A 15,313-nucleotide genomic window follows, 5' to 3' on the forward strand; every position below is an offset into this window, starting at 1 on the left:
GCCATTTACTCAGACAATCGTTTGTATAACAGTGATATTACCACAAATAAAAACTACAAAGAACTTTTTTAAAAAGTTCCCATTCTTTGACTTCACTCTGATGGCAGCCTCAGCTCCTCTTCATCACTGAATGATAGAAATGTTGAGCTATCCTGTAGAAGAGAGGTTCTACTGGGCACCAAGGTTCCCATAGTGGTTCCCAAGTAACCCAAGGTGTGTGTGTGTGTGTGTGTGTGTGTGTGTGTGTGTGTGTGTGTGTGTGTGTGTATTCACATGTATGCTTGCTTTCTTGCAAATGTACATGTGACAAACTCAGTTATTTACACTAATTGTTGTCTCTCCTATTAGTTTCGAATGATTGGATATTTTTGTCCAGCAAAGCCAAGAGTGTAGAAATGTTGAATAAAACACACAAAATTGTGTGCAGATTAATCAGATTTGTTTTTTGCATTGAAATCCTCTTTGTGGACAAATCGTAGGTCAGTCTGATCAAATTAGCTTAATTTTTCAAAGATAAAACTTTTAAATCGGCTTTCAGCCTCGACGACATGTCCGTGCCAGCGAGGCTGAAAGCTGACATCTTTTTGCAGAATCCGTGTACCTGATCTCATTTACTGTTTTAGCTGTTTGGTGGTTTTTGTGAGATTTAACCTGAGATTCTGACATTTCGGGGAAAATATTTTAAAATCGATCCAGGATTTTAATGAATCTATATTGTGTTATAGATTTTAATCCACAACTGGTCCTTTAATGAAATTGACAACCTCTTCTCGATGAGAAGCCTGGGCTTGGGAGAGCCCGATTGTTCTGAGGAGACATTTGCTATCGGATACTCGATGGTCGGCTGTGGCGTATGTTTGGTGACACTCTCAATGGAGGACATTGAACGACATCTACCAATTTGGAACCATGATAACAGAGTTCTGGCTGATTGGAGCTGGTTCGGACCTGGCTTCAAGCCAATAGCATACATCACCATCAAGTGCAGGATTTTTTGCAATTTGGTGCCAGGACTTGTAGCAGCATGTTAGGACATCCTGTCATCAAACTGTCAGTTACATATTGAAAAAAACATTCCCCAGCTGATTTAGCAACTAGTGTGCGTGTGTGCTGTTTCCATTTGCCACATCTTGTACATTGAATTCTTGTTTAGATCTACAGCAATGCAGTGCTACAGCATTCCTGTAAAGCAATAAATCACCACTGTCTTTGTGTTGATGGATTTGGTCGATATTTTTATCTTTTTATAACTTTCAGTAAAAAAAATTTTATAATTTAACCTTTGTTTATGCAGGTTGTCCCTTTGAGACTCAGTGTCTCAATGTTCCCAGTGATGATTTCACAAAAACCTTTGTACATCTTTTGAAGTCTGCAAGTGAAATCCACTGAGAGTTTCAAATCCTTTTGCAATTTACTCAGTGAACAAGGGCAGAAAATGAGAACACCTTCTTCCCAAGATCTGCACGAACTGATGGAGGGGTGAATGTAATGATGTCCTGACACAGTCAGTGACTAAACTGTGTAGTTTGTGTAACATGTACTCTGTTAAATAACAAGGCAGTAAACCAGTAATAGATTTATAGATAAAGTGATACCAATGAACCATCCTGTGTAAGGCCATTGAGGACAAGTCAACCAGAAAATATAGAGTACAGTGGTGTGTTAAAGGTTTACAGCCTGTTGTAAATCTTAATGCTCCATGATAGACAGAATCCAACAGATGAAGAGAGTGAGCAGAGGCATTCATGTAAATTATGTCACTGTAATCCAGGAGGGGTAAAGAGGTGGCAGCAACAAGACTTTTCCTCGTGGTGAAAGAGAGACATGATCCGTTTCTGAAAAAGAGTTTCTAAGTTAGTTTCTTTAATACTGGATCAATGCGTGGCTTAAAGGAAAGATTTTCTTCAATCACAATACCTAAGTATCTCTATGAGGCCACAGGGAAGCAGTTACAGTACTGTGCAGTTTCCTAAAACCAAATTGGAAAGGAGATAAAATGCTATTTTCATCCAGATAACTTTTAAACTATATGCTCATGTAAAGCTGTAAACCTGAGGAGCACGAGCCAAACAATTTCATTATGGATAAATGTGGATACACTGTTTATCCGTACATGACAATAAAATGTGAAATTTGAAACTTGAAAACTTGAAATTAATCATTAAAAAGTTTGTCATGAACCTTAGCTGAGATACAGAGTTTGGAAACTGGCCTGTAATCATTAACCATTGAAGAACCACCTTTCAGTAGGGGGAGAACAAAGGCACGCTTACACATCTCTGGTGTTCTGTTGTATAGAAAGATTAAAACTATAACACACTGGCTCAGTAATCAGATTCATGTGAGCTTTTAGTGAACATGAGAAAAGATGGACTCTGAATTCCATGAATTACACGAAATGAAATGAAAAGTCTTACATATCAAAAATAACAAAATAACATGAACACCAGCATATAAGACTTTAATATTACCGTTATTATGTCAGTTTGTACACATGAAATGAGCAAGAAAGCAAGCAAGTGGCTGAACTTTTGCACAGAGAGTAACTGAGCAGAAACCAAAACTCTGAATAAACCAGTATTACCAGTCAAACATATTTTTACTATCAAGATGTTTCTGCTGTTGTCCTCCAAGTTCTTCCCTTTCACTTTTCATGGAAAGTTCAGTGAATTATGACTAACCACATATGTATGACCTGTTTGATTGATAGACTCCTTTTTGACACAGTACACTGGGTGATGAATGCTGACATGAGCTAATTGTCCTCCTGCTAATGGAGACCAATTTGCACAAACTACACTGTGAAAAGTATTACCTCTCACTGTCCTTATCTTCTCTATACGTATACATTCCCAAACTGGGTGGAGAAACACAATAAATCATATTATTTACATATTTACAGCCTCTGCTTTGCTTTAACATTAGTGTAGTAATATTTCATGTCACAGATGAAGCTTTCTTCTGGAGAAATGTAGCATCCATAAAATCAATAAGTCATTATTGAGACAAAAACAATCACTCCATGATTAAACACAATGTGTCTGATAACTCTACAATACAAACTACCATGCTTCTGTCTCCCAGTAAAACACAAGCTTTGTTTTCTTTTTTCAAGAAATTGTTAACAAGGAAAGACTTTACAACCTGTAGTTTAGTCATTAGGTTATCAAAACTGCTGTAAGGTGAGACTTTCTTTCTCACAGCTCCCAAAGTCACATCTGCCCAGTCCTCCTATTCTCTCTTCACTAAAAGTTGTTGCAAAGAATGTATTTTCAGTTATATAGCTAGCTTAAACTTTATATTCCCCAGCACTGCATCCTCCAAGGAACAGATGCTGTGTTGTATTTGGGAAGATTTAACGATAGGAAATGTCGTCACACTGTCTTGACGTTCTGATGACAAAGGGAAAAAAACTCTGCTCTGCATAAGCAGGGTCTCTCGCATCCCCTGGGGCGGATGAGGTTTGCCCTGAGTTCTTGAAGGCTCTGGATGTTGTAGGGCTGTCTTGGTTGACACACCTCTGCAATGTTGTGTGGAGATCAGGGGTGGTACCTCTGGATTGGCAGACAGGATGGTCGTTCCCATGTTCAAGAAAGGGGACTGGAGGATGTGCTTTAACTATATGGGGTGCTTGGTCTATGTAGCTGTCAACAAGTTGGACTCGTTTCCGCTGGGTTTTGGACTCGGCCAGGCCTGCCCTTTGTCATCGATTCTGTTCAAATCCACTTGGGCAAAATAAGAATCTCATCTTAGCTTTTTTGCATATGATGTGGTTCTGTCGGCTTCACCAGGCCGTCACCTGATGTGTGAAAGGCGCTCGCCTTCGTTTTTATTCATAAAGTGTTTTACAAATAAACCCAAAGATTACAGCTAACAGCTGGATTTCCGGTTTGAGTGCAGCTAGCCAAACAGGAAATAGCCACTTACTGTTAAAGAGACTGATAGTGGACAGCATTACCTTGGTTTCTTAAGCCTTGGCAGCACAAAAGTGATCCCCTTAAACAGATTTTTTTAGCTTTAGTGTCCTTATGTTCCTCTGAGTTATCGATTCTGACACTTGTTAGCTAAGATAAATGTTATTCTATTAGCCCCAACCAACCACATGACATCATAGTCTATACTGACAGAAGTATGTTTTAAATCTTTAACTTTAAGCACTTATTTCTTAAATCCAACTTCACAGACAGAGTCACATCTAGGTCAGTATTTGAGAGCAGAGCTCTGTGATGTAAATTAGCCTGTATGTGTTAAGCGTTTCATGCACCCTTTAATAACAGTCCACATTATTATCAACAGCTACATTCACCCTGGGGGGAAAACTTGTGAAGGAGACCATCAGGACCAAGCTGGGTTTCCTGGGTTCAGATGTTATTTTATTTCAATTTCTTTCATTGCAGCTGTCCTGTGCCAGATGTTCTGTTGACACACTGACAGAGAGACATCATTTCAGAAACATCAGGAAGAGTAAAGGTCGTAACAGGGATCAAGCAGGACTCATAGTCTTCTTCAGACCTCCACTGTAGGATGAGAAGACAGGAAAAGATGGACAAACCCAGCACTTCATTAACAGTGTGATACGGATATTCAGAGAGTTCTGAGAGGCTGTGGACTGTTACACAATGATAATAGTCCTGTAGAAAGTTGTGTATTTAAAAATGTATTATCCTTTCTGGTTGCTCTGATATGAATGACTCTGAATTACTTTGTGGTAAATTACACACCATTGGAAAAACACAGTGTGAAAGAATTCCAGATTAAAGTTTTTAGTTCAGCCATCAAGTGACGACCTTTGACCTTCCATTAGGCTTTTTTTTTAATGCTGTCAGAGAAAATCTCATCTTCATGCAGCTGACTACATTCAGTGTTAAAAACAGACGCTCTGCAGGTCTGAGATGAACAACTTTCTGAAACACCAAACAAAGGTACTGTTTATGTTCCTGTATAGTGACTCAGTTACATGGATGATTAATTCCTTTGATGTTTTCTCTTTAACTTTATCAATAAAACAGCTGCACATCATGTGGAATTTTTTTTCTTTCCTTTTCTAATGTTTTTATCAGTTAATTTTGGAGTTACCACAATAAGTGAACATATAGGATGATTTGTCTCTTTGAGTGATCGTGGCTCAAAGAGTTGGCAGTTCGTCTTGTCAACCGGAAGGTTGCTGGTTCAAGCCCCGGCTCGGACAGTCTCGGTCGTTGTGTCCTTGGGCAAGACACTTCACCTACTGGTGATGGCCAGAGGGGCCGATGGCGCGATATGGCAGCCTCGCTTCTGTCAGTCTGCCCCAGGGCAGCTGTGGCTACAACTGTAGCTGCCTCCACCAGTGTGTGAATGTGAGAGTGAATGAATAGTGGTATTGTAATGTGCTTTGAGGGCCCCGAAAAGCGCTATATAAATGCGATCCATTATTGTCACTGGGTGGTGCTGAGGTCTGAATCTGAGAGCAGGTCCTTTTAATATAGACCAGGCTAGCTCGTCTATTAAAACCCACCACCACCTATGGCTCAGAAGTAAAAGTTAACTTTACTTTGATTAAATTAAAAGATGGTCTCAGGATGAAAAAATGGATCAGTGGCTGCTTCAATCTTAACTTATATATTGATTGGTTATTATATAAGTTATTTATGTTGGGCTCAGTACTTCTCACCACAGTACAAATGCTTAGAAAAACACCAAGGTTGAGACCAACATCTGCATTTAAGCGTAACATTGCATGTAGGTAATCTCAGTCTCTCACTGAACCTGCTCCATGTGACTGGCCAGAACGTCACGGAGCGGGTGGGATGTATTGTCCAGTATTGTCCTTATCATGAACAACATCTGCCTCTCCCACATCACCTTAAGGGAGTCTGGCTCCATCCCCACAACATTAGTCGCCTTGCAGATCAGTTTATTCAGTCTGTTGGCATCTGCAACCCTCAACGTGCTGTCCCAGCATGCAACAGCATAGAGGATAGCACTGACTACAGCAGACTCCGGAGCATTGTGCTGTTGTCCAAACCCACTGAGCCTTTCCTGTCTGACATGTGTTTCTTTGAAGCACGAAATCTCTGCTCTTCCAAAATACTTCTCCTACTTTTTAGTTCCCACATTTGTTTCTGTTTAGTTCATTGTGAAAAAAATATATATATCAATTTATTCAATTTATTGTTGACAAAAAATTGCAGAAGATGTAACGGGGTAATAAAAAGGGCAGCCTTTTATTTATTTATTTATTTATTTATTTTTGTTGACTTAAAATTAAACAAAAAAGAAACGGCATGAATGTTGGCAAATAAACAAAATCACACATTTCATTAACACAAAACTTGTTAAACAGGGAAAATCATGATCATTTACTCTGCCATGATGGGTCATCAGTGTCTTAACCGAATTCTGTATCTCAATAAGTCATGTTCACTTCTTCCTTAAATGTATGATGTTCTAAATAAAGAACAGATTAAAATATTAATATAATATTTGGTCTGTTGTTTGCTTATGATTTTATTTCAGTCCGTGCCATTAGTATTATTATTAGTAGTAGTAGTAGCATATGTTCATACAGTGTGATATATTTTATTGTGGCACCATTCTAATCTGTTTCATCAGTATTGGTCTACGTACACACTTTCATATGATTAGCTCCACAGCAGTGGCCGATCCTCATCATCGTAAACCATCTGGTTGGTGCAGAGAGCAAAAAAATAAGTGAAAACATAAACACCTGTCAGGACGTAGGTCAGGGTGATGCAACAAAATGCAGACAGGTAGAGCGTCTTGTTGCAGTAGTGATCGGTGTCTGTAGTGTTCTTGTTGTAGTCGGGTTCATAGATGGAGTAGATGATTATGCTACCTGGAAAAATGTAAATAAGATCTCAGAAAATAAGGTCTGATCATGCTTGGCAACAACAAATATTGCCGTAATGCATTTATTCTTGCATTAAAAAACTTTCATTTAGTAAACCTTAATATAAATGACTTTTCAGACAAGATGTTTGAACTCCAGGTTATCATTGATCTCTATTTGTGTTTAAAAGCTGCATGACTTAATTTAATCTCATTCTAGAGTGGCTAATTATTCATAATGATCTAGTTTAATTTTCAAACAGCCAACTTTCTTCTGATTGGCTACCTCTCATAAACTGACAGTTTGTGCTGTACAGAGCCAACAGTAGAAAAAATCATAAAGTGAGCATTGAGAGCAGTTTGGAGGCTGAAGTGGCAGGTTTGCATTTTCAGCAACCACAGGGCAATAATGGTATCATTTTTCCAAAAATAATTTAGCTTTAAGTTTTGTTTTTGGTCTAATTTTAGTCATGAGTTCATTAGTCATTAGTCAAGCTTTACTTGGCCTTTGAGAAATACAGCATTTGTCACCACCATGTTGCTAATCACATCAGGTATGTACTGCAGTGCCTGGCTGTGTATTACAACAGCAACCTTCACTGTTAAGAAGCTGAATATAACTTCAAGCTTACTGCCACAATCTGACGATACACACTTTGTGGAGTTATACTTGTGGACCCAAATGTAGAAGCGTGGAACAAAACTTTATTTTATCAGAAAGTGAGCTGTTTAATAAGGCTGCTCAAAACAAAGTTCCTCAAAATGCTGGGTCAAGTGATCCAGAACCAGGATACTTACCGATAATGAACCAGGCAAAAAAGAGGTAGAGGAACAGACAGTCGAAGAAAATATTGCACCTGTTCAAAAACCGGCTCAATCCCCACAAGACAGGTATGAATCCACAAAAAACCAGAATGACGGGAATGGAGGGCGCCCTTGGACAGTCATTAAAGTACACAGATCCTACAGAGCACAAGCATGAAAATGAAGACAACTGTCAAGTCGTTGTTGCATAGTTCTTGTTATCTGATTTTTCAAATTTTCCTTCCAACACATAAATGAATGTAGATGAATTCAGTCTGTATATAGAGCCACTCACACTTACCAACTATCGCTTGAACACTAAACAGGATGAAGAAAATCCCATAGATACACCCTGAAGGAAGGCAGACATGGTTTCAGTTACAAATGACACACAGCAGCTGCAGATGTGTGCAAAACTGTTCAAAATCACTTTCTTACTTATTACTCGAGGTATCCAAGTGTGTTGAGGTCTATCGCTCTCTGGCATCGTGACTAGTTAGAAATGAAACCTACAGAGACACAAAGGAAGCTGTGAGACGAGCTCAGGTTGTCTTTAACTGTCAGGCAAATGACAAATGAACAGAGAAACAAGGCAGATCACAAACAGTGTTCACAAGTCAGTGAAAGAGAAATCAGAAGGTCGGTGGTTCGATCCCACGCTGCCTCCTGGCTGCATGCCAAATATCCTTGGGCAAGATACTTACCCCATGTTTACCTACTGGTGGTGGACAGAGGGCCCGGTGGCACCAGTGTCCGGCAGCCACGCGTCTGTCAGTGCGCCCAGGGCAGCTGTGGCTACAACGTAGCTTGCCATTGCCAGTGTGTGAATGGGTGAATGACTGAATGTAGTGTAAAGCGCTTTGGGGTCCTTAGGGACTGAGTAAAGCGCTATACAAATGCAGGCCATTTACCAATACGTGCCAAAGCCAACATGTAATAGACAAAAAAGAAAGGTTTAAACTTTATGTGTGTTTCATGTAGTTAAAAACCCCCCAAACAGATGTATTATATGACAGCAATAAAAGGCGTGTTAGTTTAAATAGTTTGTTGCAGCCCTACCTGCCTGTGTGTCTTGTTTGAAGGGCACGAAGAGAATGTTTGCACGAGAACTTGGCAACGTGTTCACACATGAATGTGTTGTTGTCTGAACTTCCTGTTACAGAGTCTCATTGCGCTGGGAGAACTTGCCATGAGGATTCACAAGCCATTTACTCAGATAATCGTTTGTATAACAGTGATATTACCACGAATAAAAGCACTTTTTAAAAAAATGTTTCGGACATTTTAGCCTTTATGTTCAACAAAACAATAGAAAGCAGAGACCGTGACATGGTGGAAATCCCCCCACAGCTCTGTTTTTGATCAAAACTAAGATCCAAAATACGGATCGCAGTATGCAGAATGTTTCTGATTTAACCATGTCTTTGGTGTCTTTCTAGGTTACCTCCTTCCAGTTGCTGTGCTAAAACTGTTTCCCCTCCAGGTTGGTCAAACTTATCACTACGGTTTTGAGAGATTCTTGGGTACGGCACATTCTGCTGGTCCTGTGTTAATCCTGATGACATTTTAAGCTAAAAGCCAAACTTGATTCTCAGGTGGGAAAAGTTCCCTTTTTTTAAACTTAAATCTGACAGCAGCCTCAGCTCCTCTTCATCACTGAATTCTTCCTCATCAGTCATTTCTTGGTCAGATTATATTCTGTCAGTTTCCTGGCCTCTCTCCTCCTCACCAGTGTAGTGATCAAATACATAGAGTCTCACTTAAGGTGTATTGACCTGCTATGATGGTGCCACACAGTGACCTGTGAGCTATTCCTGTAGAAGAGAGGCTCTCCTGGGCACTAAGGTTCGCGTAGTGTTTCCCAAGTAACCCAAGGTGTCTGTATGTGTGTATGTGTGTGTGTTTATGCACATGTATAGGTGCTTGCTTGCAAGTGTACATGTGACAAATGTGCATGTACCTGTACTCAGTTATTTACGCTAATTGCCTCTCCCATTAATTTTTAATGACCGGCTTTTTTTGACCGGGAAAACCAAGAGTGTAGAAATGTTGAATAAAACACACAAAGTTGGATGCAGATGGATCTAATTTATATTTTGTGTTGAAATCCTCTTTGTGGACAAAGTCATGGAATCTTAGGTCAGTCTAATCAAATTAGGTACGTAAAACTTTTAAATCAGTCAAATTTGACACAACATGACAGTTAAAGGAATTAAAAACTAACATAGGTGGAGAGATTTAATTAAAAAGTGATGACGGCAAACAAAGACTGAAATATTTTTATTTTTCTCTTATGAAGGGAACCAGTTACAACGTGGTAGTTTATTGTTCCCATGATATAGTTCGTTGAAAGTTCACACTTCCTATCTTTGCATCTAGCACAGTGACATTAATATCTTTGATATCTGTTGATATTTTCTGCACTCAATTCATGGCACAGGGGGAGACTAATGTAAAGACAGAGCTCTACACATGCAAACAAGTCAAACCAATAAGAGGTTACTGAGCTTGTGCCCCCGACTGTTAAAATTCAGCCCATCCTAGCAGTATGTAAATGTGGGTCGCTGATCTCAAGTCTGCACCATAAAATATTTTGTGTATGTATTTTAATCTTCACCACACAGAGTCCACGGACAACAGGTACAGAAAAGCAAAAAGCCGAACAGGACGTAGGTCATGTTGGTGGTCCAGAAGGCAAACAGGTAGAGCGTCTTGTTGCAGTACACATCCCTGCTTACTGTCTTATTGTAGTTGGGCTCATAGACGGAGTAGATCCACACATTTCCTGAAAGACAGAGCAAAAATAAAATGTTTAATATAGCAGTGAAGAGTTTCATGAGCAGTGTGCATTCATCTGATTCGTACTGAACCCACTTTTTTACTCAAGTATAAGTAAAAAAGTACAGGCTCTGAAAGTAGGAAAGTAAGTAGTAGCTCTTTGAATCACAATTCTACTAATCATTTATATGCACAGGTAACAGGGCCTCCTGTTATATTAATATATTAATAGAATAATATTAGTAGATGAGAGTATAGTTGTTATTCAAATCTAAACTGTAAGCAGTAAAAGAGGGGTGGAGGAGCACTAAGATCTGTTGTCGTGGCTCAAGGTGACACAAATATTCACAACTGACAATAATTTCTGATCAGCTTCAGTAGATTTTCTTAGCGTGCAGCCTGTGATCAGCTGACCTGCTGCTCTTTGTAGATTTACACAACTGAATTTAACAAGATGTCAGCAGATGTTTTATATTATTGTGAAGCACTTTGTGGTTTTCTATCCTGTGAAGAGTGCTCTATAAATCAATAAAGTTAAAGTAAAGATGCTTCACCCTACTGTACGTTGTCTTTATACTAGACAACATAAGGTTGGTAAAAAGGTTGATTTCAACCAATAAATCTAAGTGTCGTCATCTTAAATGTAAATTAATCTCTGCTACACTTAATGTAACCTAACACAGCCACTGTGCACTGGTCCAACACAGTGATCTACTGTGAATGAACCACATTAACGGAAGCTAACCTGTTTATCCTGCACAAAACTGCTCAGTATCTTCATGCAACCTTTGAGTAACACAAAGCTAGTATAGCTTAGTTTACGTTGCAGGACGTTTCACAATATAAAAATACGTCATTTATCAAAACACATTATAATAAAAGTAAAAGGTTGTCAGAAAAATAAATACTCAAGTAAAGTATTAGTTCCCACCTCTGGAAATTATGTCCCAATAAAATTATGGTACACCTAATATACTTGTCTTTTTCAAAAGTGATGGAAAATGTTTTCTGCAGTTGCTTTATTTGAATAGTTATATATGTAGAAAATTAGGTCACTGAGATGTCCTAGAGTGAAACCAAACTTTAAAGCTACAGGTTATAACCAAAAACAAACAGGAGAACTGAAACATGGGTCGCTGTGAGTTCATCACCGATATCAGGAACTTTGATACATGAAAACAATGGTTTTTATATGTTTTTGAACAATCACACATTTTTTTATTTGCCTCTGTTCACCAGCAGAGTGAATTTAAAATGAAACTATCAAGATGTGACTGAAGTGCAGACTTTCAGTCTCAGACAACAAGCTCTTACTTCCTAATTAATCAAAATCCAATGTCAGTTTACTGTAACAACACACATACATAGTGTGGTCTGATGGAGATAACTAAGGAAACCAATAGAAGTAACATATGAGTAACAATAGCAGGAAGTAACTGTGTGAACACGTCTGAAGGTTTTACCTACGTGCTGACTCTGACATTTGCTTTCTGGAAAGCAAAAAAAGAAAAGCTGCTTTCTGCTCGTAGAAATTGGGTTTGCTTAGTTTGCCCACAGATTGGTCAGCCATCTGACTCTTTCAGCTTACCAGCAATGAACCAGCAGAAGAAGAAGAGTGAGACGAGGCAGGTCCAGGCGCCGCTGTGGCTGCCGAAGCCTGCGGAACACGGAAGGATGGAGAGCAGAGCCAGCAGCATGAAGACCACTCCCATCACCAGCAGGTAGATGGGAATGTAGGGCTGCCTGGGGCAGTCAAACTGGTACAACGCTCCTTTATGACAAATGAAACATTACTGAACTCTGCACTTCATAAATTCATAAAAAATGTGTACATCTTGGTAACAGTGAGTGCACCTGTGCTTACCAATGATGAACTGAGCAATGGGCATGATGCACAAAATCACCTGGAAACATCCTGAAGCAAAAACAGAAAACATGTTAAAGTCATCAGGAGCGTCTGCTCATGTGAGGTCAGTGTGGCACCACTTCTTACCTACAACCACACATGGAGGTTTAGGTCTGCGGATGTGCCGAATCGTGTCAGTGTCAGGCATCGTCACCAATGATAACTTTAAAAGGAAAAGACACAGAAGCTCCAGCTCTGTTCACAACAATCACAACACTGCACACAGAAAGCTGTCAGGCGGGTGATATTTGAAAACAAGTGTTACAATTTTTTCATGATATATGAAATACCAACAAAGACATTGTAGTATAATTTTAGGTAAATTTCATGTTATTTTTTTTAACAACTACACTAGTGTAAACATGAACAGTCGCAGTAAATCTGACCAGATAACCAAGCAAACTTTAAACTGAGCCATTTTCACTGGGAAGACGTTTTCAGATGAGTTAGTCGTAAATAATGGTAAAAATGTCGTAAAGGTGATGCTGTACCTTCTTCTTCTGAGTCCCTCTTCCTCCAACCTTGTCTATGAAAATTAGAAGAACATCTGGGGATTAAGAAGAGTTCACGTCATTTAAATACTGGTCTTAACTTTGGAATTCAGTGACTTTTTTTTCCTGATTTCTCTTCTCGTTTTTAATCCTGAGCTCATTTGTATTTTCTCAGCAAAGATATAATTGACTTCCTATTTCATTTTGACTTCTGCTTATGCATGAACATTTTTACTTGCTCCTGATGCAGGTTCTCTATATTATATTTAATAGTTTTCAGTAGGAGTGAAAAGGGGATCGAATTAATCAAATCAAAACAATCTGACTGAACCCAGATGTGAAGGCGTAAATGCAACATTCAGACTGTTGGAGGTCAAAACAAGTTTACCTGAGGAAATTTAAAGTCAAAGCGTCAAAGCGCTAAGTCTGCTGTTCACTAGTGGGGAGACGAGAGAGTGACAGGCGGATTGTGGTAGCTGCAGTAGTGATACGGTCGCTGTACAGGTCCTTTATGTTAAAGAGAGCTGAGTAAAGGAGCAAAGCTGTCAATTTACTGGTCGACCTACAACCTCACCTGTGGTCATAAGTTTTGGGCAGTTACTAAAAGAATTAAAGCGGTGGAAATGATCTTTGTCTGAAGGATGGATATCCTCTTACTTAGAGACAGAGGAATAATTTCAGTCATTTTGGAGGGGCTCAAAGTAGAGCCACTGCTGCTCCACATTGAAAGGAGCCATCAGTTCAGGATTTGTAGAAATCCAGAGTCAAGAAACAATCAGGCAACATCACTGCAGACCCAGAACCAGCACTCTGGTCACAACCTGTTCCAACTCGTCCTTCCTGGCAGGCGCTGCAGAGCACTGTACAACAAAACCAGCAGACATCTGTTTCTTTCCACAGGCTGTCACTCTAATAAAAGGCTTAGGACACTCGCATATTGAAACATGCACCACAGCATCAGAGCATGCTGCATATGCTGTTTTGTTCTGTTATATACATTTAAACAAAACAAATTTCGCACCTGAGGCAGCCGCTGGTCTGATGTCAGGTGAACTGAACTTCAGGTAAGAAGTTAAGACCTGCAGTCTATCTGAGTCAGATATAAACCAAGTTTAGGTGCAGTTTATTTTCGTTGTGCTGACTTTTTACAGTCAGTTACAATAACTCGTACTGCGTACTAGCTAGCATGACGGTGTTTACACACTGCTGAGTGGGTGCTATGATGTTACTGATAGTGAATTTTATTTTATTCCTAAGCTTAGTTATTAGAGTTGCCAAACATCCCATAAAAAACGGTATTCAGAGAAAATATTACGCGTTTTGTATTCTTCCAAAATGGAACAGTTTGTCCCGGACTTTAACTACAGTGAAAAAGACACAAAGCTGGAGTTATTCCGCGTCTTTACGCTGCAGCTGCCTCTTCTTCTCTCATTCTCTCCCCCTCCCTCTCCTGTTGCTACTTCAATCATGAAACTGATCAGTGATCAGCTGATCAGCTTTTCTGGCGCAAGTCCTGTCTCTTGTTTGTTTATCGTTTACTTTTTGCCAGAAGGAAGAAACCAGCGGAGGTCGCGTTAAACAACAGCGGCACGTTTAAGCTTTATCAGATGTTTGTTTAAAGTATTAACAAATTCCTTTTACAAGGAGTGTTTAATAAGTACCAAAGCATTTGCATTATATACAGTTTATTTTTATGAGTATCAAGTTTTATTGTGAAGAGTTCATGAATGTAAGAGGAAGTGAGTGTGGTTGTGATCGATAGCTGGACTGAGAGAAGTACAAGTGTATGAACTGGACTATGTGTTCAACAGTCTGTGTCGATGCCACATTTTGCAAACTAACTGTGAGAAGCTGGGCACATTTCTGCAACAAATCCACCGTGTAGGTGTTCGCTTTTGTTTTAGGAGAAGTCTGCTGGTCGCTCTGCTTTCCTTCACATGTAACTGTTTCTGTACAGAAAACATGTCCTCCACCCTCTGGAAACATGGGACTCTTTCTGCAATGATCCAGTAAAATAACTGGTCAAAGGTTTTATTTACAATAGAAAATGTTTTCCATTTCATTAAAGGTAAAGCAATTCAGTTATAACATCAACATAATTACAGTATAATATACAGTAGAATTACTTTCCAAATTTAATATTTGAACTCACAGCCAGCTTAATATTTATTCTTACTCAGTTTGAAGCTCCATTTTAGGGACTTGGAAGCAAAAACACTGGGAAATTTCTGTTTGTGAAAATTCTGCTTCTGCATTTCTCTATAATGAATCTCTAAGCTATAAGTTTCTTGAATAGCTTTAACAAAACACTGACCACATACATAGTGAACATTTGTGCACTCTGCTTAAATATCAGGGCTGTATCAGAGAACCAAACATGTTAAATGAAGGAAGTAAAAAGAACAGAAATCATTAAAACCACCAGAGTGCCACAACAAATGGTATACTGAAAAATAATGAGCTACATTTCTTATTGTGGCAAGTCGAAGGTTGGCTCTTGTTGGGG

General features: G+C 39.2%; 2 protein-coding genes across 2 annotated transcripts; both read right to left on the reverse strand.

The window, feature by feature from the left end:
- Positions 1-6,317: 6,317 nt before the first annotated feature.
- Positions 6,318-8,677, reverse strand: LOC147335725 (transmembrane protein 272-like). Its single transcript, XM_086281393.1, has 4 exons — positions 8,071-8,677; positions 7,934-7,984; positions 7,627-7,791; positions 6,318-6,835 (listed from the first exon to the last, which is right to left on the reverse strand). The coding sequence occupies exons 1-4, from the start codon at positions 8,117-8,119 to the stop codon at positions 6,621-6,623; spliced, it is 480 nt and encodes a 159-aa protein (XP_086137519.1). The 5' UTR covers positions 8,120-8,677; the 3' UTR covers positions 6,318-6,620.
- A 1,045-nt stretch (positions 8,678-9,722) lies between these two features.
- Positions 9,723-13,050, reverse strand: LOC147335726 (transmembrane protein 272-like). The gene is made up of 4 exons (XM_086287529.1): positions 12,404-13,050; positions 12,275-12,325; positions 11,999-12,181; positions 9,723-10,417 (listed from the first exon to the last, which is right to left on the reverse strand). The coding sequence occupies exons 1-4, from the start codon at positions 12,462-12,464 to the stop codon at positions 10,239-10,241; spliced, it is 474 nt and encodes a 157-aa protein (XP_086143655.1). The 5' UTR covers positions 12,465-13,050; the 3' UTR covers positions 9,723-10,238.
- Positions 13,051-15,313: the final 2,263 nt, after the last annotated feature.

This window comes from Aulonocara sp. 'chitande type north' Nkhata Bay, linkage group LG3 (assembly GCF_057382095.1).
Source record: "Aulonocara sp. 'chitande type north' Nkhata Bay isolate Kocher_YH1m ecotype deep benthic linkage group LG3, A_spYH_male_GT1.1, whole genome shotgun sequence".
NCBI lineage: Eukaryota > Metazoa > Chordata > Actinopteri > Cichliformes > Cichlidae > Aulonocara > Aulonocara sp. 'chitande type north' Nkhata Bay.

Bases quoted from the DNA above. Each gene is read 5' to 3' on its own strand.
- LOC147335725 (XM_086281393.1), bottom strand. From the start codon at position 8,119: ATGCCAGAGAGCGATAGACCTCAACACACTTGGATACCTCGAGTAATA. The intron at 7,985-8,070 runs GTAAGAAAGTGA...GCCTTCCTTCAG, and splicing joins TTGGATACCTCGAGTAATAA to GGTGTATCTATGGGATTTTC. The intron at 7,792-7,933 runs GTAAGTGTGAGT...TGTGCTCTGTAG, and splicing joins TAGTGTTCAAGCGATAGTTG to GATCTGTGTACTTTAATGAC.
- LOC147335726 (XM_086287529.1), bottom strand. From the start codon at position 12,464: ATGCCTGACACTGACACGATTCGGCACATCCGCAGACCTAAACCTCCA. The intron at 12,326-12,403 runs GTAAGAAGTGGT...TTTTTGCTTCAG, and splicing joins ACCTCCATGTGTGGTTGTAG to GATGTTTCCAGGTGATTTTG. The intron at 10,418-11,998 runs GTAAGCTGAAAG...TCTGTCTTTCAG, and splicing joins CTTCTGCTGGTTCATTGCTG to GAAATGTGTGGATCTACTCC.